Source organism: Chelonoidis abingdonii, chromosome 17 (assembly GCF_003597395.2).
Source record: "Chelonoidis abingdonii isolate Lonesome George chromosome 17, CheloAbing_2.0, whole genome shotgun sequence".
NCBI classification, from domain to species: Eukaryota; Metazoa; Chordata; order Testudines; family Testudinidae; genus Chelonoidis; species Chelonoidis abingdonii.
This window is the reverse complement of record NC_133785.1, coordinates 16,983,080-17,007,132: the sequence shown is the minus strand read 5'-3', so window position 1 is coordinate 17,007,132 and position 24,053 is coordinate 16,983,080. Positions and strand designations below refer to the sequence as shown.

Below are 24,053 nucleotides of genomic sequence, written 5' to 3'. Positions count from 1 at the left end.
GTAACAATGCAGTCTCCTGAGAATTGAAAAGAGCACCAGCCTGGACCGCACAAGAGGTACTGGTCTGATCGCTAATATGGGGAGAGATTCAGTGCTAACAGAAACTCCGTTCGAAAAGATGAAATGAAAAAATATTTAAAGAATTTCAAAGTCTATAACGGGAAAAGGCACAAGCAGGGACTCAGTGCAGTGCAGAGTAAAAGTTAAGGAGCTCAGACAGGCATACCAGAACCACAAGAAGCAAACGGAAGGTCTGGTCAGGGCCGAAAACATGCCGCCTTCCTTCTATGCTGAGCTGCATGCAATTTTAGGGACTGCGCAACCAGTACCCCACTCTGGCCGTGGATTCAGAGGTCGGGGTTGTAATATCAACTGTGGCTGAGGATTCTGCGCAGGGGGAAGATGAGGAGGAAGAGAAGAGGAGGAAGAGCTTGCTTGAGAGCACACAGCACTCCGTTAGCCCCAAGCCAGGAGCTTTTTGTGACCACCCAGAATACCGTCCCAGCCCTCCCAAGCCACAAGCCCAGACAGTGAAGTCATGGAAGCGACCTCTGGTGAGTGTACCTTTGTAAAATTCAAACATGGTTAAAACAAGCGTTTTTTAATGATTGAATTGCCATCAGGCTTGGGATGCATTCGCAGCCAGTACAGTTACAGGAAAAAAGATGTTAACGTGTCTGGGGATGGAGCGAAAATCCTCCATAAATCTCTATGAATCGCTCTTGGAGGTACTCAAAAAGCTTTTGCAGAAGATTTCTGGGCAAGGAGCCCTATTTGGTCCCCCATTGTATGACACTTTTCCACGCCATGCATGTAGCAAGCAATTCGGAATCATAGCTTCACAAAGCACAGCCGCGTATGGCCCAGGTGACTGCTGGCATTCCAGAAACATACGTTCTGCATCCTGCGGTGGTATCTCAGGAGAGTTATATCATTCATTGTAACCTGGTTGAAATTCAGGACTTTAATTAGGGGGCAGACATGGCGATTTTCTTACTGGGCAGCCGCTTAATCCTTCCTTGTCGTAGCAAAGCGGGGGGAGGAGGAATATAGGTGCTGAGTTCTCAGGTTTGGCGAGCAGGAATCTTCCAGGTACCAGCCACGATCATACCAGTGAATCTTACATGACAGCAGCCATGCGGTGGGGGAGAGGAAAGAGGGGGTTTGGGTTTGCTGGTTCCTCTTAACAGGAGAAATGGTTGTCTGCTGCTTTCACAAAGGGAGGGGTGAGGCTGTACCCAGAACCACCCGCGACAATGATTTCTGCCCCATCAGGCACTGGGCTCTCAACCCAGAATTCCAAGGGGCGGGGGAGACTGAGGGAACTATGGGATAGCTACGGAACGCCTACCCACAGTGCACCGCTCCAGAAATCGACGCAGGCCTTGGACCATGGACGCACATCATCAAATTAACATGCCTAGTGTGGACGCGCACACTCGACTTTATAATATCAGTTTTAAGAAACCAATTTTAGCTAATTCGATATTATCCCGTAGTGTAGACGTGGCCTCAGACAGTAAAACCTTTGAGCAGTAACTCACATTAGAAACCAGAGCAGCTCAAGTTCATATTAGAGGAGAGAGCAGAAATCTCTTTTTTTAATAAAGCACAAATGCAGCCCAGTTCATCTCAAAGCATGCACTGGTAGTTGCCATAAGCACTTCAAAATGTCAAAGAACAAGCTATTGCCAATGCAACTGAAACCTAGTAACCCTGAACTGAAAACTTAAGTGCAATGTTTAAGCTGTTTTATTAGAGAGACACTTGTTCATAATTTGCTTAGTGGCATTTGAGGTGTGAACTAATTAGGATTTTTTTTTTACTACATAATTGAAGCACTGAATCAAAGTGTTCTTGTCGCTGTTAATTACACAATCTTTGTCAGGCTGAGATGAAGAAGGAGGGAACGTGTTGGTTTAACTTTCACAATCCACTACATACTCTTGAGAAAGGCATCTTGGGACACTGCGGAGGGACGAGTGGCCAGCTAGATTATCAGCAGGCCGGTGTGAGACAGAGGGTGACTTTCAGAAACACACAGCACAAACTGATTACAGCAACCATGCTAAACAGTGATTTAAATCACAGAATCAGAGGGTAGATGGAAGACACCTACTTGGTCACATCCTTCCTTTTGCCTGTGCAGGTTTGTTTCTTGCAGCACAAGCTCAGGTGCTTTGGCCAGCCCATTTTCAAGTGTCTCAAGTGATGGAACTACACTGGGAGACTATTCTACATCCAAGGGCCAGCCCCTGTGAGGGGGTTAACTGTGGCCAGTATCTCTTAGTAGGTGTCCAGAAATATGCAGGTTTGCTCTTAACAGAGTTAACAGTCGGGATGCCTTCTTAGATCGTCTACTTGTTTTGATGATTAACCCAAGCACTTCTTAGCCTCTCAACACTCAAATCTCTGCCTTTATAATCCCCCCTCCATAGGCTTTCCAATTCCAATGAACATAAATCTGCTAATGGCCATGAATGAGATCAATCTCCTAACAAAGTGCTCCAGTCTGACTAGTAGAACCAGACCATGTGCTGTCTTAATGGAATCTCAGCACCATTCTCATCTCCCCCAGCCCCAGCAATGAGGTCAGGTCTCTGCTTATTAAGCAGCTTGGCAGCTATTACAGCCCTGCACACACTCCACGAGGTCATTTCCAGGAATCAGACTTACTTGGGAAGGCAGCGGACACCTTCAGTGAGTGGATGTAAGTGTTTTCATAATGAAATTTGCTTTGCATTTGTTTGTTGTTCTTAACAAAACAGCTGGTCCCTTCCAAATGGAAGGAGAACCATACGCTGCTGCAGGGCTTTCATTTCTGCTAAACAGAACATGATTATTTTCAGAAGCTTCTCTCTTGCCACCTCACCCCCTCTACTAACAAACAGATTGTCGATTCTGGTCTGCAAACTTGGCTGCGGAGCTGCAAAGCTGTTCTTCCTGCTTCTTCTTCCGCCTGTTTTTGTTCCTTTTCTAGTTCTCCCTTCTCTCCAAGCCACCAATTCTGGAAAATCACTGGTGTTTTGAGTACAAACACCTTCCCAGAGACTCTCCTCCAGATCAGCATACAGGAACAGCGGCTCCAACATACAGCAGCTCTTCAGGAGAGACAAAAAAGGGACTTCTGTATTTCACTCTTTGCTGTTGTAACAAAGGCTGCCCTCCATCCTTCATTTACAAGAGAGGGGTAACCCCCCCTCAATAAGTAGCAGCTAATGCAGAGAAGAGCTGGCCTCCTCAACAGCTCTTCCCAGGAGACTCCAGTCCAGATTAACAGAGACACTTAATTTAATTTATTGAGCCAAACTCTCCAGGGTAACCTCTCTGAACACATAACGCTTTCATTTAGGAGCAAGTTTTGCTCCCTGGCTGGGCATGTAATAATTAAAGAAAACTTCACTGGAAATATAATCCTGTTAGAAAGCAGGATTGTTCTGCAGAGAGGCAGAGTCTGGTGTGTATAGATATGCAAGCGTGTCACAGGGAGAGAGAGGAGAGGAGTTACTTGGCTTTCGACCACATTAGCTACGTTTCAGTAATGTCTTCCAAACTTCGCCTTTCAGGTGTTCCAGCCATCTGTAGGCCAATAAACATTCACTCCACAGATATATTCAGCAGCAGATTTTTCTGGCTGACGGCAGTCCTTGATCAAGAACTGCCATGAGAGGATGGTGTGCTAAGTGGGGGTCTGGCAATGACTTCCCCAAACAGGACTACTTCTGTAGCAATTTATGAGCAAAAGGCCTCCTAAGCCCTAACAATTTTCAAAAAATATTCATGCCCTCTCTTAGTGAGATACTGCAGGAACCTTTTTCAGCCTGTGCCAAGAGCAAAGCTGCTGTACAAGTGTCTCCCAAGTATTAACACTCCTGAGATCCCCATGCTTCTGAACAACCAAGGGGAACAAGCCTCCCTTACAAGACTGCGAAAAACTAAACGTGCGCAGAGTGGGAGAAATTTTTCAACAAGATGGAAATGTCATTCGTGTTAAGCAACAGAGACTCACAGAAGGAAACTGCATTCAGTGCAAAGGGCAGATTGCTTCCAGAAGCAGCAGAAGTGGAGCAACAGTTTGACAGTATCAGCAATGAGATTTGTCACGGCTAGTTACAGAATGAAAGGTAGCAAAGTTCACATACACACACTAAATGCATCATAACACAGTGCCAGTAAGAATGCGTAGGAAGTTAATGGGTTTACACACTGGTCCTTGTGACTCAGGGACCTTTTGATGCCACCCGGTAGGATGCACAGTGTTACAGGGATCCCCTTGGTCTGGTCTCTAAATAAGTTTGTCAATGGGTGACGTGAGGTCTCCACTGAAAGCCTGTTTCACGCTTAATCATTGCTAGAGGTATGTGTGGATAATATATAGGGAGTTATGTATATACACTGATAATTATGCTAGCTGGGGCTCGCCACCAGAAGGTAAACAAACAGGTTTCTTTCAGGCAGGAAATGCTTACCTACTTGCCTAGCTACATGTAAACTATGCAATGTATATTTCACAATGTACGCCTGTTTACAGACAGAGCAAAATGCTAAATCAAGAGACTGCAAAGTCTTTAAGAGAGATTCTCTGACAGAAATAAAAAAGCAGCATGGGGTACCCAGTTTACAAGTGAAGACAATGGATGGTTAGAACTACAGTAAAACCTGCCAAGAGCGACCTCTCATGGGAGTTAGCAAAAGTGATTGCTTGTAAGAGGTGGTCCCTCTGCAAAGGTTTGCACATCAGAGAGTGGTGATGTTCTGTGGCCTCTGCAAGTAGTGACTTGTGACAAGTGATCTCTCTTCAGGGGTGATCTCTAAGACAGGTTTTACAGTATAGCTGGGGGTGCAGAAGTACATACAGGTATCCTTCACCTAGAGACAGGCAGCGTATTGGCTTGTCTCATGAACAGTGCGTCACATCCAATCTTGCTGTTTAATACTCGGAGAGAAACTTTGGGTGAGCTAACTTTTATGAGACAGGCAAATATCTTGTTAGTTAACACTTCTGCTGGAGCCTAAACTTATGTACCCATTTGTTTCCAATTTCCATTAATTCTACTTGATTTTTCTCAAATCTCTATTCATACTTGTTTTCACTATAAACAAATTTAAGGGCCTGTAAGCTGAACTGAGAGGTGATCCTGAAGTGCAACTGGTAAACTGGTGTTCCATTGGTTTGGGAACAGCAAATTGGTGATTTCTGAGTGTGTCCAGTGGAACAGGGTCTGACGCTCCAGGGGGTTGGTTGGAGGGCTCAGGGCTCGGAGCATGCCTATTGCTGACATGCGCAGGCTGTGTCCAAACAGGGTTCTAATGTAGTCTGGCCTTCCAGAAAGCATAGGGTCAAACCAAAATATCAATTAGCTGTAAGCACGACTGGTTTAACATGGCTTGTGCCAATCCACGCTGGCCATCCCACTCACGTTTGAACTCCTTTGACCAAAGTAGAGCTTACAGTACTGTCAACAGCTTTAAAGCTTGATTTTAATGGAAATGCAGATGGATCCTGACTCCTGTGCCGTAAGTGGAACATTGCAACACTGCAATTTCACAGGAGGCATAGATTAAACTTCTTCCAGACAAAAATGTAACCTACATTAGAAGGAAAAAATTAAACTATTCATACATCTTATAAGGTTCTAAGGTAACTAATCCCACAGACAGGGCACTGCTGCAGACAGCTCACTGAAGACTGTTCAATGTGCAGCTGCTCAAAAAAGCAAACAAGATACTAGGAGGAGTAAGGAATGGCATGGAGAAAAAATATAATATGCCATTATGTAATTTAATGATGCAGCCTCATCAGGAATACTGCATGCAGTACTGGTCACCCCATCTAAAAAAAGATATTGCAGAATTAGAGGTGGCTCAGAGACGAGCAACAAGAATGATTAGGGACTTGGAAAAACTCTCATAGGAAGAGAGAAGATTGCAATTGTTTGCCTTAGAAAGGAGATGAATAATAGGGGACATGATAAAAGTATATAAAATAATGAATTGTCAAGAGATGGTACATCAGGAGCTTCTGTTCTTGTAATGACAGGGAGAACAAGGAGATATTAAATGAAATTAAAAAGGTTTCAAATTCAAAAATGATAAAAGGAAATGATTTTTCACACAATGTGTAGGCAGACTGTATAACTAGCTGTCACATAATATGAAAAATCACAGAAATGTAGGAAGGGACACTTGAGGAGTTATCAAGTTCAGCCCTCTGTGCTGAGGAAGGACCAAGTAAACCTACACCATCCCTGACAGATGTCTGTCCAACCTGTTCTTAAAACACCTCCCCAACAAATGTTGGGGATTATACAATCTCCCTTGGAAGCCTACCTCAGTGCTTAACTACCCTCAGAGTTAGAAAGTTTTTCCTAATATCTAGCCTAAATTTCCCTTGCTGCAGATAAGCAGTCCTACCGTCAGTGGACATGGAGAACAATTGATCACAGTCCTCTGTATTACAGCCTGTAACATATTTGAAGACTGCTTAGTATCTCCCCTTCCCAGTCTTCTTTTTTCAAGACTAAACATAGGAATTTTTTAAAAAACTGGGTAACAGGTCAGGTTTTTGAAATTTTATCATTTTTGTTGTACTCCTCTGGACTCTCTTCAATTCATCCACATCTTCCCTAAAGTGTGGTGCTGAGAACTGGACGCAGTACTCCAGCTGAGGCCTCACCAGTGCTGAATGGAGTAGGATAACAACACTGGTCTACAATTTTTGAGAAGTCGTCCGCTTCAGAGATAAAATGTGGCATTTATTATGTATTTTGATGTGCTGAATTCAAACATGACAATTAAAACAACTGTGGCTACTGTTTCTAAGATATTTAAGTTTTTACATTTTATGTCTATGTATATTGTGTAGATAGTAGAGTTTTAATCATAAATTGTAAACCGAGGTCTTTTCATGTGTTTATGGTTGCTTTACATGATAATATTTCACCTGTCCTGTTTATGTAACACTTTAAAAATCAGCAAAAGGGTTATATAAATAAAATTTATTATGAAACAAAAGGCAAAAAACTATTATGTACATAGTTTAGTCCTATTCAGTGTCTACTCGGCGCTTCTTGGCTTGTCTCTTGTATTCATTAAATGGAGCATCTCTTGTCACTGTCCAGCAATAGTCTGCAAGCATTGATGGGCTCCATTTGCCCTGATAGCGTTTCTCCATTGTTGCAATGTCCTGGTGAAATCGCTCGCCGTGCTCGTCGCTCACTGCTCCGCAGTTCGGTGGAAAAAAATCTAGATGAGAGTGCAAAAAATGTATCTTTAGTGACATGTTGCAACCAAGGCTTTTGTATGCCTTGAGGAGGTTTTCCACCAACAACCTGTAGTTGTCTGCCTTGTTGTTTCCGAGAAAATTTATTGCCACTAACTGGAAGGCTTTCCATGCCGTCTTTTCCTTGCCACGCAGTGCATGGTCAAATGCATCATCTCGAAGAAGTTCACGAATCTGAGGACCAACAAAGACACCTTCCTTTATCTTAGCTTCACTTAACCTTGGAAATTTTCCACGAAGGTACTTGAAAGCTGCTTGTGTTTTGTCAACGGCCTTGACAAAGTTCTTCATCAGACCCAGCTTGATGTGTAAGGGTGGTAACAAAATCTTCCTTGATTCAACAAGTGGTGGATGCTGAACACTTTTCCTCCCAGGCTCCAATGACTGTCGGAGTGGCCAATCTTTCTTGATGTAGTGGGAATCTCTTGCACGACTATCCCATTCGCAGAGAAAACAGCAGTACTTTGTGTATCCAGTCTGCAGACCAAGCAAGAGAGCAACAACCTTCAAATTGCCACAGAGCTGCCACTGATGTTGGTCATAGTTTATGCACCTCAAAAGTTGTTTCATGTTGTCATAGGTTTCCTTCATATGGACTGCATGACCAACTGGAATTGATGGCAAAACATTGCCATTATGCAGCAAAACAGCTTTAAGACTCGTCTTCGATGAATCAATGAACAGTCTCCACTCATCTGGATCGTGAACGATGTTGAGGGCTGCCATCACACCATCGATGTTGTTGCAGGCTACAAGATCACCTTCCATGAAGAAGAATGGGACAAGATCCTTTTGACGGTCACGGAACATGGAAACCCTAACATCACCTGCCAGGAGATTCCACTGCTGTAGTCTGGAGCCCAACAGCTAGACTAGAGCCAATCAACAATTTTAAGCATCATTTTCGTTCTCAGTGACCCAGAATTAGTAAAGTTTGACTACATTTATTTCAGAAGCATTTTGGCTGTAGAGCAGTGTAACCTCTTGTGTGTTACATATGATACATCCCAGAATGCCATTAGCTTTTTTTTGCAACTGCACCACACTGTTGGCTCACACTCAATTTGTGATCCATTATAACCCCCAGATACTTTGCAGCAGTACTACCACCTAGTCAGTTATGCCCCTTTTTGTATTTGTGCATTTGATTTTTCCTTTCTAAGTGCAGTACTTTGCATTTGGTCTTAACCAAATTTCATCTTGTTGATTTCAGACGCACCTTTCAATTTGTAAAGGTCGTCTTGAATTCCATTCCTGTCCTCCCAAATACTTGAACACCTCCCAGAATGGCGTAATCTACAAATTTTATAAGCATATTCTCCACTCCATTATTCAAGTGATTAGTGAAAATACTGAATAATATTCAGACCCAGGACTAGCCCCTGCAGTAGTCCACTAGACACACATTCCCACTTTGACAGTGAACTGTCGATAACTCCTCTAAGTATAGAGTTGCAACCAGTTACGCACCCATCTCATAGTAATTTCATCTAGACCACATTTCCCTGGTTTGCTTATGAGAATGTCATGTGGGACTGTGTCAAAAGCCACACTAAAAGGACAAGAACTCTGCAAGATTTAAAAAGGGACTAGTGGACATTTATATGGATAACAAGAATAACCAGAATTGCTGTAGTTAGTCCTAACACAACCTTTGGAAGGGTAATGAACCTCAGGGTTTAAGCCAATTCTAACTACTGGAGACCAGGATGAGTCCTAACACAGGGAGCAGATGATCCCTCTTACCCACTGGAAATCTCACACCTTCCTCTCAAGTATCTGGTTCTGGCTACTATCAGACACAGGACACTGGATGAGACGGATTTCTGGTCTGACAAACTGTGGCAATTCCTATGCTTCTGAAGATTTCATACAGCAAACAAAGGAGTTAGGTCTTTACCCTTATTAGGTGACATCTTGTTCACCTCCACAATCTACTCGCTAAATGCAGAATTGTCCTTACAAAGCATTTGAGTGCTTTGTCTAGTCTATTTCTAGATTATTCAAGCAGTGCAGCACCTGGACTGGAGTCACACCATTTAAAATATATTGGATAGACAATTTTTCTTGTCTGATATTCAGCTCAATTAATCCTCAGACCAACTCCTCCAATTCCTGAGATGTGTGCTCCTATGCATGCCAATTCCAATATATCTTTCCAATAGACTGCAGCAAATACTTTTGTAAAAGCAAGATTTTTCATTTTCCTTCATTCTCGTCACCTATTAACTGTGTAATTCATTATAAAAGGAGGCAGGACAAGAGAAGAGTGACCATAGCTTAGGCAATGTCAATGCTTGCTTGGGGAAGCCACTTAGGGAGATCTGCTGCTGTGACTCAGGTTTCCCAAAGGAAAACATTCTGTCTTGGTGTCATTTTATAATGGGAGGGCCTCTAGGTATCCTGAGCACACACAGAGGTTGGTTAATTCTGCTTCCCCTTTTTAATGGTTTAATGGGGAACTATGGCTCATTAGTAAACTGAGCTCATGCTTTTAGAAGTTACTCCCATTACAAAGTAAGCATCAGACACCACTAGACTAACTTAGGGGAAATGAAATATTAGAGGCACAAGAGGTCATTTCCCCCTCCTAGATCAGTTCCGTGCACTGGGTTCTACAGAAGAGGAGCACTATACATGAATGGAAAATATACAAGCAATTCAATCTTCAGAAGAACATGCTGGGAATAAGCTGGAGGTAACAGTCTAAAATTGATTTTGTAAACCAGTGATTTGACTTCAAATTAAAACTAGAAAAATAGAAGAAAGGGCACAACTAATTAAAGAATGTAATACAAAGCTTGAAATGAGCATGAGATTTACTATGGAGTACACTGATGCTTTAATCAATGATGTCTCACTTCACTTAAAAAAAAAAAAGACTGAATCCCCCCATGGATAAGTGCTTCTACTGTATGAAATGAAAGGAGAGGATCCAAAGAGTTTTATGAAGTGTTTTAAAAAATATGCCCTTGACTTAAAGCTGAAAACTGAGCCAAAGCCCTGTACATTGTGTCAGTTTGTAAATACAATCCCTTTGGGAACATGGAATGATTTGGTATAATCAAGGATATAAGCTTATGATGATAATTATTTTTGGGCTTGTCCACATACAAAAGTTGTATTGTTTTAACTATACTGGTATAATGCAAGCCGTACAACCCCGGCTAGTGTGGTACAACTAGTTAGACAAGTACAAAGTTGCCAGTCCTACACAGTAACGTGAATAAACTCTACCAATATAAGGGACCTCGTATCAGTATAACTACATCACACTAGGAGATGTACTGGCATAACTATTTTGGTTAAAAAACATCCTCCTCTTAACCAAAATAGTTGGACTAGTACAAAACCTGGGTGTGTAGACCAGGCCTTGGTGTCTACCCTCAGAGAAATACTGCTGACGATATACTGATAGACGACATCTCTGGACACGGGCAGTGTCTTTTGTTCCTTGTACAATACCAAGTACAAAATGCAAATATATTGCTCCTCCTCCAATGAATTACAAAATTTAATCTCATGTTCCCTCTGATATGGCCACAGCTATAAAACAGAAGAGGGATCCTACTTTCAGGAACTTGGTACACAGTCTTCACTTCCACAACCCACAAAGTTGGCGATTCTTTGCAGAAATGGAAAAAAATAAATAAATCTGTTTTCTCAGAGCATGATAAAGCTCAAAGTATTTTTAGAGGGTTGTTCAGGGTCCAAGGGAAAGGAAATTGAGCAAGGATTCATACAGCTTGGGCCAAATCCAGAACATCTGCATGATACATCAGTTACAAATTATTTCTGAATCTAGATCAGACAGTAAGTATATTATTACTGAGTTTGAAAACAATTACCCGATTGGTTGTGGCCACAAAAATGTGAGCTGTTATGATTACTTACGGGTGATCTTTTCAATGTAGATAATTAACTGGATTATGATTTGATCTAAATTTTAAATACCAGTAGTTTTGCACATCTGAATATCTCTAAACAATTCACTGTAATTTTGCCATCAGCAATGGAACTGTAATCTTAGATGTTTATAGGGAATGTAGAATGTACTCCTTGTATTTAACAAGTGGAAGCTAAATTTATTATCCCTCTATTCAAAGGTAAGGGCTGCCTAGACACTTGTCTGTTTCAACGACTACTGCAAGATGCAGTCTTCTTATTTCTGTCTGTGCACATATGTAATCAAGTAAGGTGATGGGGGCTTGGTATTAGTTTATTAGGCATGAGTTGAAGATGGTGATATGACTCAAATGGCTTGGGAATTATTCCCTAAATGGGTTGAAAGAGGGCTGAAGAATGTATTGTGGAACAGCCCAGTATAGAGAGCAATAGAGAAACTTTGTCTCGGGGAAAACTAATTGAATCTTTACTGTCCTCATGGGAAGACCAACCAAAGAGCCTAAAAGGTGCAAAGTAAGTTTAATGTATTCTGTGGTCACAAAAAATAAGGTGCTTAATTGTTACAGTCACATGTTGCATAACTGTGCATACACTTACCCCTGCACAGTAATTCTAACATTGTTGGAGAAAAAAGTGGGTTTATGCACAGAAGTTCTTTATAAACATCTGTTCATTAGTCATGGTTCTAGTTTCCCCCATTTACAGATGTTGCATTAATATTTGTTCCACTACTTGCAGAAAATAACTGCCACTCTAAAAAGGATCTGTACCACAATAACTTCTTCTCCAGTCCTGTGCTACCTCCATGTTTTTTAAAAAAAAACTCTGAGAACCAACTGTTAATGGTTCAAGTTCTTTGACTAATTGTCTTATGATGTTGGCATGCACGGTACCCAGATAATATGACTAATACATTTACTTCAAGTTATCCCCTAGCTGCTGCCCAGAACTAGAGCACCAACTCCTCTCTCTCCCCTGCACAGGTACAGTATAGCAATGTTACTATTCCATTTATGCCCACCAGATCAGTCTTCATTATTTAGTATAAATCCCATCCCATTTTTCTTATTTTTCATTAGTTCTCTAATATTTCTCAGTTATTCACCACACGCTGAATGTTCACCAGTTGAGCTAAGCAAAAGCTTTGCCTCTGCCCTTTCCTATCTAGGTTTAAAACACCTGCTAACCAGCCCCACAAATTCTGATTGCAGGGTACCCAAAGTCAGATCTCATCTGAAAGCCTCAGTGCATCTCAAGCCTTCCTGAATCTCACACCTTGGTTTCTAACGCATTTCCTTCAATTTTCACTCACACTGGGTATCATAACACTCTTGGATCTTTTCAGCTGACCAAACCAATCTTCAGTTCTCTTCCTGGATACTGAAAGTCATTCTTGCACCTATCAGATCCCAGCTCCCTCATGTTGTAGGCTCCCACATAAAGGATTTGGCTATTTCTATGTAAGGAGATCCACCATCCGGGAGGTAGCATGCTCCCCAGTGGCTTGTGTCTAGTCACACATGGCCAAGACATTGAATGACTCATCAGTAATGCTTGCTGAATCTTCTGTCTTGGAAGTTCCCTTTGCTTGCTTGCTTGCTTCGCCCTCAATAGTCGGGATACCTGTCCTCAGACTTGCCTCAACCTTATCTTCTCATTCACGGTTGGAAGAATGCTGAATTAAAAACTTCCATGCATTTGAAAAATCCAGTGAATGCTTGCAGACTTTAGGAAAGAGAGTGATTCAGTGGTGGGCAACGGGGAGGCTAATACAACACATTGGCAGCCACTAGTTCTCTCTACTTGATCCCTGTGGCAGTCACAGTATGGGAAAAACTCCATGGAGAAATGCTCCACCACCATCTCCTTCTCCTCTAGGAGAGCAGTCAGTTTATACTTTGTCCATATGTAGCAATCCCCAGCTTCATAAAGAAACAGGACCAAAGTACAATTCCCCAGAGTGCATTGGATCCTGCTGTTTTTGTGCCCATTGACATCTTACTGCTAGCACTAACCTCTAGATCTAGAAACTCTATCCCCCCAGCTCTGCTCCTACCAACTCACCTGTTTGTTGTTAGTGTCACAGGACCCAAACTGTTAATCCTCCATCCCTTCATACGTAGTCTCCTGTAATGCCCAGCTCCCCTCCAGCCTACGCACAGTGCTTCTAGAACCCAAGCTGATCACCAAACAGCTCTCAATACCAGCTTCTTCTTTTCATTCACTTATTCCCCCAAAGAGTCAGTTCTTACTTTTACAGCCTGTCTGCAATGATATCCTGCACAATGTACCAGACTACCATTTCCCTGCTTGTCGCTAGCTAAACCTACTTGAGTTATTTTTTCCTAACTCGCTCACTCCTCTCTGAAACCCCCTCACCTCTGTTTACTCACTCATCTTATTTTAATTTGGACTCATCTCTTCTCACTTGATTTGGCCTCTGAGCTCCAGGAGCAAACTGCAAAATACTACTTCAATCACATTTTAATATTTTGCCCAGTCCCTGTATGGTGCCCTTTTGCCAGAGTTCAGCATTTCCTTTACCTTACTTTCCACCAATGAGATGAGGATCTGCTCCATGATATTACTGGTTGCTGGGATGGAGCTCTGAATGTGGCCAATCACTACACCGATAGCAACCCGTGACAACTCATAGCTGAGGTGGGTGTTCCTGCGCACCAGCTCGATCAGTTCAGCCCCTATTGTCTTTGGCACAGACACTGCCTGGCTGCTGGATTCTGGTGCCAACAGCTCCAAAGTAGCTGCCTTCTTATCATCAAGGCAAAGAGAGTTGAAGGCTTCTAAGCCCCCGGATGGAGCTAGAGCAGTCGTCTTGACTTGCAGATTCTTCTCCCCATCCATAGGGAGAGACTTCTGACCCGCTGTTTCAACAGGAGGTTCTGGGGCAGCCCTCTTGGTCTGGGGAGATTTGGTTGCACCACCCTTTGTTGAAGTCCCATGCTTCAGGCGGGCTGAAGGGCTAACATCTAAGCTGCGTGATATTGTGGTTTGGGCACTCCTTCTGGGGACAGGGGGAGGGGTGTTGGTGGGGCTGGAAGTGGCTGTTGGGAGAGCTGTTTCTGATGCAGTGGAACCAGTGTACAAGGTATCCAAGGAAGTTGTACTTATAGAGGAGGCACTGGAAATGGACCCAGAGGTGATTTCAACAGCATCTGAAAAGGAACAATTAAAAGGCCTTAGCAACAGCATCAAAGAAAAAGAGAAAAACAAACTGCCGCAGCAGAGTCCATTAAGAAGCTCATTGTGCATGCTACCAAAGCAGTTTAACTTCTCTTCCTGGCTCACTTATCTCAAAGCAAAATTGTATTTTGTCTCTCTTGAGCATTCCAGTAAAATAACCTCTTCAGGAAGGGGAAGAAAGCCTTTCTATAGAGACTCTCTTCAAAAGGCTCAATGTCACTAAGAGAGAGGAATCTTTTCCCCTGGTTTAGACAATAACTCCCCTCTCCTCCCCCAAATATACTGCATGCATGGAGCCAGTACTTTTTTGATTGATGTATCTGAAAATTTCCAGGTACATAAGATTACTCATTGCGGCAAGCCTCTCCCTTCTTCTGTAAAGATCTTTCCCTGCAGCACTAACTGTACGCTCTGCTTGGCGTCAACAGCAAGAAAAAAGCATCTGGCTGACAGGAACGTGTTGTCCGCTTTCTGTACTCTAGGTAATCGGATTATAAACCTGTTAGCTCATACTGCCCTTTTCCAGCCAGTACAGTAGTACTTGCTAGAGTATATTTCTGAGTGCTTTCTCCTGTCTAGTTTTGGCTAACTCTAGCAATGGTACTTATACCACTTCTCTAGGGAAACACTAGTCCACTGTCTAACCAACCTTACTGCTAGGATGTTTTTCCTAACATCTAGCTTACATTTTTCATTACTCATATACTTTGTCCTATAACCTGTAAAAATGGGGCTGCGGATACTTTTATCCAACACCCAACCTCTCATAGCTTGGCCAGGAAGATAGTTACTTGGGTAAAAAGTGGCATCAATCACCTACTTTCTGTGAATCCCAAATGAAGATCTTTGAGATCTGTAGGAGAGTATAAAATCCTGCTTTAGGAACACCTTGATTCCCAAGGTGAATGGATTCTAATTTTGCATGCTGCATGAACGTACCCCCAGCCATTCACTGCTCCTTATTAACTCCTGCTTATCCGTAGAAAATAATCATCTCCTTAGGCAATGAACACCCTCCCAAAGTGAAGAGGCAGAGCCTCTTCAAGAGACTTCTGTTTTTTCTGCTACCCCTGGGTGATATTCTGGTAATCTCACAATCTTACCCCCAAGTCGAAAGAAAGCCAGAACACGAGTTGCATATCCGTGGCTAAGAAGCCCGTCAATAGGCCTCTATCCCTATGAGTAAGGTAACAGTGGGATTGGCTACTCTAACTGTTCAGGCCAAAGACACGTGGGGCTGAATAAGAACTCATCTCCCAGGGAGATCTCTACCATTCTTCTTTTTCCTCCTCCTCCTTCTGAAGATGATCATCCACGTACTTCCAGTAGATTTAATTGAATCAAGGGAACAGATAATGGATTCAAGAGAATCATTCCCAAGGGTAGAACTCTCATTACTGTAGTGTGCAATGGCTCAGTACCATGAAGCAGGTTTCTGCCTGCTCCAAACTTCAGTGAACTGCCCAGAATGTGACAGATCTGTCCTGCACCCTGAAAGCTCATTTACAGGGCATTAACAAATCCTGGACTGAGTTTGGGGACAGCAACCCATCATGACAATATAACTGTATGAGCACAATGTAGCACTGGGGCAATACACAACCACCACAATATGAACTGTGTCACAACGAAATAACTTTCACTCCCCGCTCCTCTACCCCACAGGTCTAACCTCTAAAGGTTGCAAATTAATTTTTTTGCTTAGTATTGCCAGTAGCACTCCACTGATCAGTACTGCAAGTTCTCACTACCAACACAGTTACTGTGTTTGCAGCACATGCACCTCTGATCTTCTCCTGGGTTAGGGGGTGAAGACACCACACTCCTGTCATTTGCACAGGCAAGCCACCAACTATGCAAAAGTCTGACTGACGCACCATTATACAACCAAAGAGCTAGATGGACAGCTATCAAAAAGCTTTTACTTAAGAGACTTTTGACATTGCATTAATAGTGAGTGCCCCCTGGTGTCTAATGGCATCATCACATCCAGATTGGAAAAAAAACCACACAAATTCTCATGCTGTTCTATTGAAAGATCCCTATGATACTCTTGAAAGAAAACTTACACAAAGACCCCAAAACTCTGGTTATATGCTTGTCAGAAAAACTATACAACCAAGCAGAACAAATATTCTAAAGCTTCTTCTGCAAACACTGTCTTCCCCCAAAATTAATCAGTTTAGGAAGTCCAGAGAACACCACACCCAGCATCCAATGCACCCATAGTTGCTGGGAGAAGAAGCCACAGGTTCCAGTCAGACACAAATCATGCTTTAGGACCAGGGAAGGACAAAGGGAAACACTAGTCCTCAACACTGGAGTTTTAGGATTAAAATTGTGATGGAAATTTCAGCCCAGAGTCACCTGAGCAGAAATCCAAGAGATGCTTTTCTGAGGTGCAGACCAAAACCAGCCAGAATTGCTGCTACTATTACACATCTTATATTTTAGTTCAGTGTTGTCTGCCTCTTGCCCAACATAAAAAACCAAAGAGCTTTTCCTTACTTCTCATGGGTGCTTCCATCTGCGCATTCTTGCGTTTCTCTGGTGGCGGGGGTGTGATAGGAGCAGCACGTCGGGGCTGTGGCGGGATCTAAAAAGGAACAATTTAGAGCAATCAAAGGAGGTTGACAGTAAAATACACTTCCTATTATAAAACCTCTGTGTGTGTGTTAATTTGTCCTTAATATCTTTATGGAATGATGAGAGAGATGCAATAGGCGGCTTCCTGCAAGAACAAAGCAGAAACTCTGAAACCTTGCTTTATTTCCTCCCCTTGACAGGAAAAGCAGCCCTTGTTTAATTGCTATCTTCAGCAGCACACAATATTTGTGTCACATAGACCTGTCAAGCATTTACTCTTCTCTTATTCCAGATGCAATCCCACACGTTCACTATGACTTTACAGTGATCTCAACAGCCCCACAGAGGTAGCAAACAGTGTGCATATTTAAACACGCTTTGGAGAGATCCATTACATCAGCTACAAATATCCTTGCAGAAAGACAAAGCCAAGGACTGGAGCTACGTAAATTCCTTCCTAATTCATGCTTCCATAGCAATTTCTTACACAGAGAGTGAGAGATAGGGCTAGAGTAGCTGTGTGTTGCTGTTGGTGTCACTAAGCATAACTCCAAATAACTAGGAAAGGTGGAAGGCAATAAGGATACGGAGTCTCCCTGTTTTAGGCCTCAGGCAGGCAAAAGTCCCTCCATGTTTGAACTCTAATCGACCTAACAGGCCAGTAGATAGGAAAGGCCAGGTGTAACAGCCATTATCAGCTGCAACAGTTCAAACCGGTCTAAAGCAGAAATAATGAGGCCTGTGCACCTTTAGCAGAAGGACAAGATAACTTGCAGAAGGAAAACTTACTAATGAGCTGCCGCGGCCAAGATTACTTAATGCACCTGCGCTTACGTAACTGCTACAGGGGGAGGGAAAGAAAGAAGCAAGAGGAAAAAAATACTTCTAAAAGGGGAAACGCCGCTTGTGTCGGTGTGCTGGATCTGAGGGCGTGCTAAGTTTCTCCCAGCACCGCTTTGAGATCTCAATATACCTTTGCTTGCTTCCCACCCTGGTGTGTGTATCTGGCGCTAAGCACTACCGGGCACGAACCACTGCTTTGCTCGGGCCGCCTCTGTGCCATGCAACAGTTTTGGCGTCCCTGGGTGGGCATTGAGGCTAAATCAGCCTTGCCCGGACCCTTCTCAGCGGCCATTGAATCTACGGCGACGACCAACGCCCGCGCGCACCGGTGCCTTCACCGGGAGCCTCTGCAAGAGACGCGTGTTGAGCAGACCCCCGGCGGCACCATGGTTGCAACGCGCATCGGTATGTGAGAGAAGGCAGTCTGTGGGTGAGGTGAGGCACGGTCCCTTCAGATAAGGTAGGACCAGCCAGTTAGTCTGGGACTTTGTCTGTTTAGGCCTGGGGAGCCCACGTGTTCTTCCTGCAACATGGCGCGAGGGCCAGAGTACAGTGGGGAGGGCATGGTGTCCGCCCCTCGAATGCATTCTGAAAAAACTGTAGGTGTTTGGATCAATTTGATGACCAAAATAAGTTACAAAAGTTTCCATTACCGTAGATTGGCCTCAATAATTACCTAGAGGCCCCCGAAAAGGTGGCACTGGACAGGACTTCACTTAATGTAACCGATCCTCCAATTTTATCCTGTTTCGTCAGTGAACGCGGTAGCTTCAGAAGCTGTTTTGTATGGTGAGCTCTTGTAAAAATCCCCCACTGTAGCTCCTGTTCTTCCCCCTGATCTGGCGGCGTGCAAGCGATTCAAAAGCAGGTTAGGATAGTGCAGGACAACGGAGTGACCTGTCTAGAAAGGGACAGCCTATGTCCTAGTGCACTCTCCTCCTGTTGTTAGCTAAAAGCAGATCAGATGCCGAATGGTTACTGGGGGCCAGTGGTGAGTGACTGTTTACCGGAAGACGCCAGAGTATTCCTGTGAAGCAAAGCTCGTGCCAGGACTACTCTCAACACAAGCCCGGATAATATGTGGATCTTTTAGGCAGGTCCGCCCCATTGGCGGGGTGCCTGGCTGGCATCTTCGGTGAGGAAAGCATACCTGGGTCTGGGAGTGGTGATGTACCCATTTTTCCCTCCCTCTTTCCTTTGTGTGGCTTACTGACAGTCATGATATCTCCTGGATGCAATCCGGAGTAAGCGGCACCGTCTTTCCCAGAGACTAGCCGCCGCTCTTTGCTGACGGGAGTGTGGAGGGTCGTGGCCATTTCATTAGCTTTCCTGTGCGAGTACCTTGTAGGGAAAAATCCATTAAGTTTATGCAGCGCTAGCGCAGACAGGGCACCCTCCCTGTGTGTGTAAGCTGGCAAATGGGTGAGGGACAGTCTACCTATTCCCCTCACCCCCTAAGGTACCCCAGCATCTTACATGTACGTACTTATGGTTGAACACCTGCAGTGATATTAGAAATTGGGCTATTTACATGGTAGTTGAAAATCCATCTAAACAATGCCCACTAGAAGGTACTTCAATTTAGATAAGATCATACATCTAAGAGGAGCGTTTAATCACCAAAAAGCCCTAACACAGCGTGAGCAAATTTGTCTATTGAGGAAAGGAACGGGTTAATTTGAAATTCACCTTGGCCCAGGGATAAAAAAAAGTTGCTCTGCATTCAAGGTCAAGAATCAACGCAGACTATGCTAAGTACAAAGAAAAACTGCTTTTGGCCCCAGCTAGCTGTGAAAAAAAAAATATAGACAGAGGCGAACCAAAGACAATACAAGTTACAGAACTGAGATTATATTATATAATTGCCCAGTAAGATCCAACAGTGTGCCTTTGTGACCCCGGAGCTGGCGTGGCTTGGTGACACCAAAGAAGCCACAGGCAGCCGACCTGGACTGGAATCTCTGAAAGAGACGCCGCAGGAGATTCCAGGGTGTAAAAGAACAGCCCTCCCAAGAGCGGAAGCATGTTGGAAATTCTGGACAAGCTGTATACAGGATAATCTCCCGTCCACTTCTTCCCCTTCTCTGAATATTATACACAGAAGTGGCCAGTCTGGACGTACGTGTGAGAGTATGAAAGGGGCTTGGGGCATTAATGTTTTCCTGAGTGATGTGGGAGCGTTCCCAACACTCTCCGTTGTTGTTTTATTATTTTATTAATGGAGCTTAAAAAATTCAGTAATATGGTGTGTTTTCTTTATCTTCCCCCCAATGATCCTGTAGTGTCAGCCTGATCACCTGACACGAGGGATAGATTGGTAACAGAAATTTGTCACAGTTTGGTGAGCAATTAAGAAGGGGGGAGCCCTGCAGAATTTACACCAATGATTTGTTTTACACTTGTTATTTTATGTTTGCTTTGCTTGGTACTGCTGGTGTTATGTTGAGAACTGCATGAGTAAAAGTGAGCCGTAATAGGATAAGGAAAAGCTCTCTGGTTCTGGTTCTGTTCGGTTTAACTGGTTACCGTTGTTTTTCTGCTCTGTTCATTTGGGCGTTAGGAGTGTGGGCGGAACTGAACCTCTCGTTCGTAATTCCTCGGAGTGGAAGCCATGCGTGCGAGGAAGCTCTGAGGTCGAATTGAGATCCTTCTGTCCCATCCCCTGTAGCAGTCAGTGTATAGAACTGGGAAAACCTGGCTTAGACTGCAATTTCCTCTGCTCTCTGTGTAATTCTCTTTTCTGTTTAAGTGTCAGCAGACAGATGGATGGGTCTCTGGGTAAACCCTCTAAAAGGGTGGGATAGAGTTAAAGTAAATGGCCTTTGCCCAATGGGCATGTGTTTTTGTCCGGTGGCCTCATGAGGAGGACTGGGTCGTTTGTGAAGTAGATGTTTAAGGAAGACCGAGGGTGGGGGCTATTGAGAGCCACTCCTGCCAAACTGGTGTGGAACAAGTTGGTGCCCATGGAAGGGCAGGTAGCAAGAAAGCAGGATGGGCGGCAGGCAGGCAACGAGTAGATGGAACTTTAGGTGTAGTGGAAGGAGGGTCGTAAGTGTAAGCTGGGGATTTCATCTACAGGACTTACTTGGGTGAGTTAAGTTGTAAAGTGGTTGGGAGATAAGCAGTGATTTAAGGAGATGAGATTTACTCTGGTTGTAGGAGGCGCAGTTGAACTTTGAAAAATGCTGAGAAAAAGTTCGTGGTGTCTTGATGTTTTGTAAATAAGTTTCAGGCAGTAATTTTGGATTGCATCTTTGGTTGGCTTTGAACTATTTAGTTAAATTAGCTGAAGAATGTATACGTATTATGTAATGAAACCTGGCTGCCTAGACAATACAAGCAATATGAGGTATTCCTGTTTTGCTTGAAGTTACAGGGTATTTGTATTTTAGCGTCATTGTTGCCCAGAAGGGGTAGACCTTGTTTTATTGTCTTTCAAGAATCAGAGACTGATGCCAGCTGAACAGCATTCAGATACTGCATTTATGGCAACAGGCATACGTTTTGCGTTCTGTGTTCTGTCTTGTGGCCGGAATTGTTGCGTTTAATATTTTTATCGATAGTCTAGTTTAAATCCAACAAGGGTTCATTAATGAAGGACTTGTTTGTCTACTTGGTAAGTGTGTGATAAATCAGGAATGTATTTACTGAGTCTATGCATTTCCTAAGTAAGAAAAGAAACTTTATGGCCAAATTGTTAATTGCATTGTTGTTGATTTGCTCACAGTTGGAAGTAGACTGAAGTTACCCACTCCCTGATTGTACATGGGACTTTCTGGCTACCATCTTCTAGCCAGGGGCTGGGGAGCTATGGACTACAGTTGTTGAATGAGCTCCTCAAGTGGGTGTTCTTGTCTCTCTTGCCACTTGCCCAACCCTGTGTTGTTCCTGCTGCGGGATTTCCTGAGGCTTCACAAACTCCTCGCGTACTTCGCCCTTTCTCTCTCTGCATGATGTGGGGATAATGGTGATTCCTCACACTTCAGTTTACCTTCTCTTATGGTACAGACTCACACGATTCACTATTCTTATTTGCTGCGTTTGCATGCTGTAGTTTGCTCTGAGACTACGGCCTATGACCAGTAGGAACTGCAGCGCTTGATAGCAGCAACTTAGCGTGTTTCCTCAGGAAGGCTTGCACTAGACTCATGAACTGCACAGGCTGATCTCCATGTGGATAAAGATGTTGTTTTGGACCTCACAGTTATTGTTTGGCTGACTGCCTGAAGATGCTCTCTCCTTATGTGATACTGCATGGCTGCACTAGAGTTGTGTCACATTGGATCCTCGGATCAGTGGAGGCTATGTGTCGAGGTGTAGTGTGCCTCTGTACCCTCCGACCGGGGGGCCCGCAAGAAGGGGGCCCTAAGTGGCAAAAATGTCCAGGTATAATGTAGTGCTTTATTGTCGCTATTGCCCTCCTTGTCGGTTTTACTGCAAACCGTGAAGTCATTATGACATCTATGCTATTGGCATCTCAGTTGTCTGTTGGTCGTTTCAATTTTGTTGGACCCATTCAAGATGCGTATTGCGTTTATGGCGGTGGCGGTAATGTTATTATTTAAGTTGTTTAGTTTTTTTCATTTCACGCAGAGCATTTGTTTGATGTCTAAGCGATTATAAGAGCGGCGCTAGTAACAGAAGCAGCAAAGTGCCGAGAAGGAACTTGAGGAATTCCACGTTTTCAACTATTTTGCGCTGCAATCCACATACAGGTACAGGCACATGAACGGACAGCGCTAGCAGCGCGATCGTATCCAGAAATGCTTCAGTGAGGTCGAGGTGAAGCCAGTTATTCTACCAATAACTGTGACAGATTTCCAGCTGCTGCCGGGAAGAAGTATCTGTCTGAACCATTGACTGATGATCCAGGAGATTTGCGTCTATATTCGGACAGGCAGTGTTGTGACTGTTGCCGTGGCCACCGCAGCAGATGGAGTTACAATTTCCATTTACGAGGAAAGCGGGGTTCACAAGTATCTTTCTATTGAACCTGGCAAATGGAGAGATAGACGTTCATGGTTATGTACTCAGTTCGAAGATGCATTTTTGTTTTTGTTTTGTGTAATTATTGCACTGGCGACCTATCCGCTACATCGTGAACATCTGCTTGGAAAGCACTGTCAAAGACTTCAGCAGCTGAAAGCACGGTCTCAGACGTATGGTGAAATGGTTGACCTTCGGTCGCCTAGGTAACATCATATATTGACCACTCGATTGCAGCTTTCTAAAGAAAGATCTGGAGAAATGTTGTTCAAGCGATGGTTGATGTCGTTTTTCTTGTCGAAAGAAATTGGCATTTCGGAAGTATGAAAGCTCGGCGATCCTTCGAATGGCCTTTTTGGGACTGTTTGAATTGCTGCCAGTTATACTGTCTCAGCGAAATTTTACAGAGATTAGAAGGCAGGAAATGTTGTACTTCCGTCCACGATCCAACGAGCTGTTCACTTGTTGCAATTTCAAGAGGCACATACGAGTTAAAAAAGGTATTATTCAGTTATTTTTGGACTGTTCTCCCGACGTGTCCATGGAACAGATGTCTGTGGTGTTACACTTTGTTGAATGCACGGTGAGATGTGTCAATTCGTGAGCGTTTGTTTGTTTCTTATGTCTATGATCAACTGGCGAGGGCTTTTTTCGAAGCAGGCGTTTGCGTTGAAAGCAACAACTATAGGGTGCCTTATGTGGAACTGAGGACGGGCAGGGCTTATGTACAGCCGCACAATAAATGAGCGGACAAAGTTGGTGCCCATGGAAGGGACGGTTCAGCAAGAAAAGCAGGATCGGGCCCAGGCAGGCAGGCAACAGACAGATAGATTGGAAAACTTTAAGGGTGTAGTGGAAGGAAGGAGTCAGTAAGTGTAAGCATGGGGATTTCAAATACCCAGGACTTACTTGGAATGGTGAGTTAAGTTGATAAAAGTGGCTGTTGGGAGATAAGCAAGTGATTTAAGGGAGAGTGAGAAGTTAACTCTGTAGTTGTAGGAGGGAACAGCAGTTGAACTTTGAAAAAATGCTGAAGAAGAAAGTTCGTGGTGTCTGTGAAATGTTTGTAAATAAGTTCAGGCAAAGAAATTATTGGATTGCAATCATTTGGTTTGGCTATGAACAATTTAGTTAAATTAGCTGAAGAATGTATACAGTATTATGTAATTGAAAACCTGGCTGCCTAAGAAACAAATACAAGAAAATATGAGGTAATTCCTCTGTTTTGCTTGAAGTTAACAAGGGTATT

At 43.6% G+C, this 24,053-nt stretch overlaps 1 protein-coding gene across 1 annotated transcript in view; it reads right to left on the bottom strand.

The window, feature by feature from the left end:
• Positions 1-24,053, bottom strand: part of NCKIPSD (NCK interacting protein with SH3 domain) — a 120,553-nt gene that overhangs the window by 42,328 nt on the left and 54,172 nt on the right. The window contains exons 4-5 of the mRNA XM_032801330.2: positions 16,898-16,985; positions 13,733-14,361 (exon numbers count right to left, since the gene is read on the bottom strand). Coding sequence (XP_032657221.1) covers positions 13,733-14,361; positions 16,898-16,985 — 717 coding nt within the window. The remainder of the gene's footprint in view (positions 1-13,732; positions 14,362-16,897; positions 16,986-24,053) is intronic.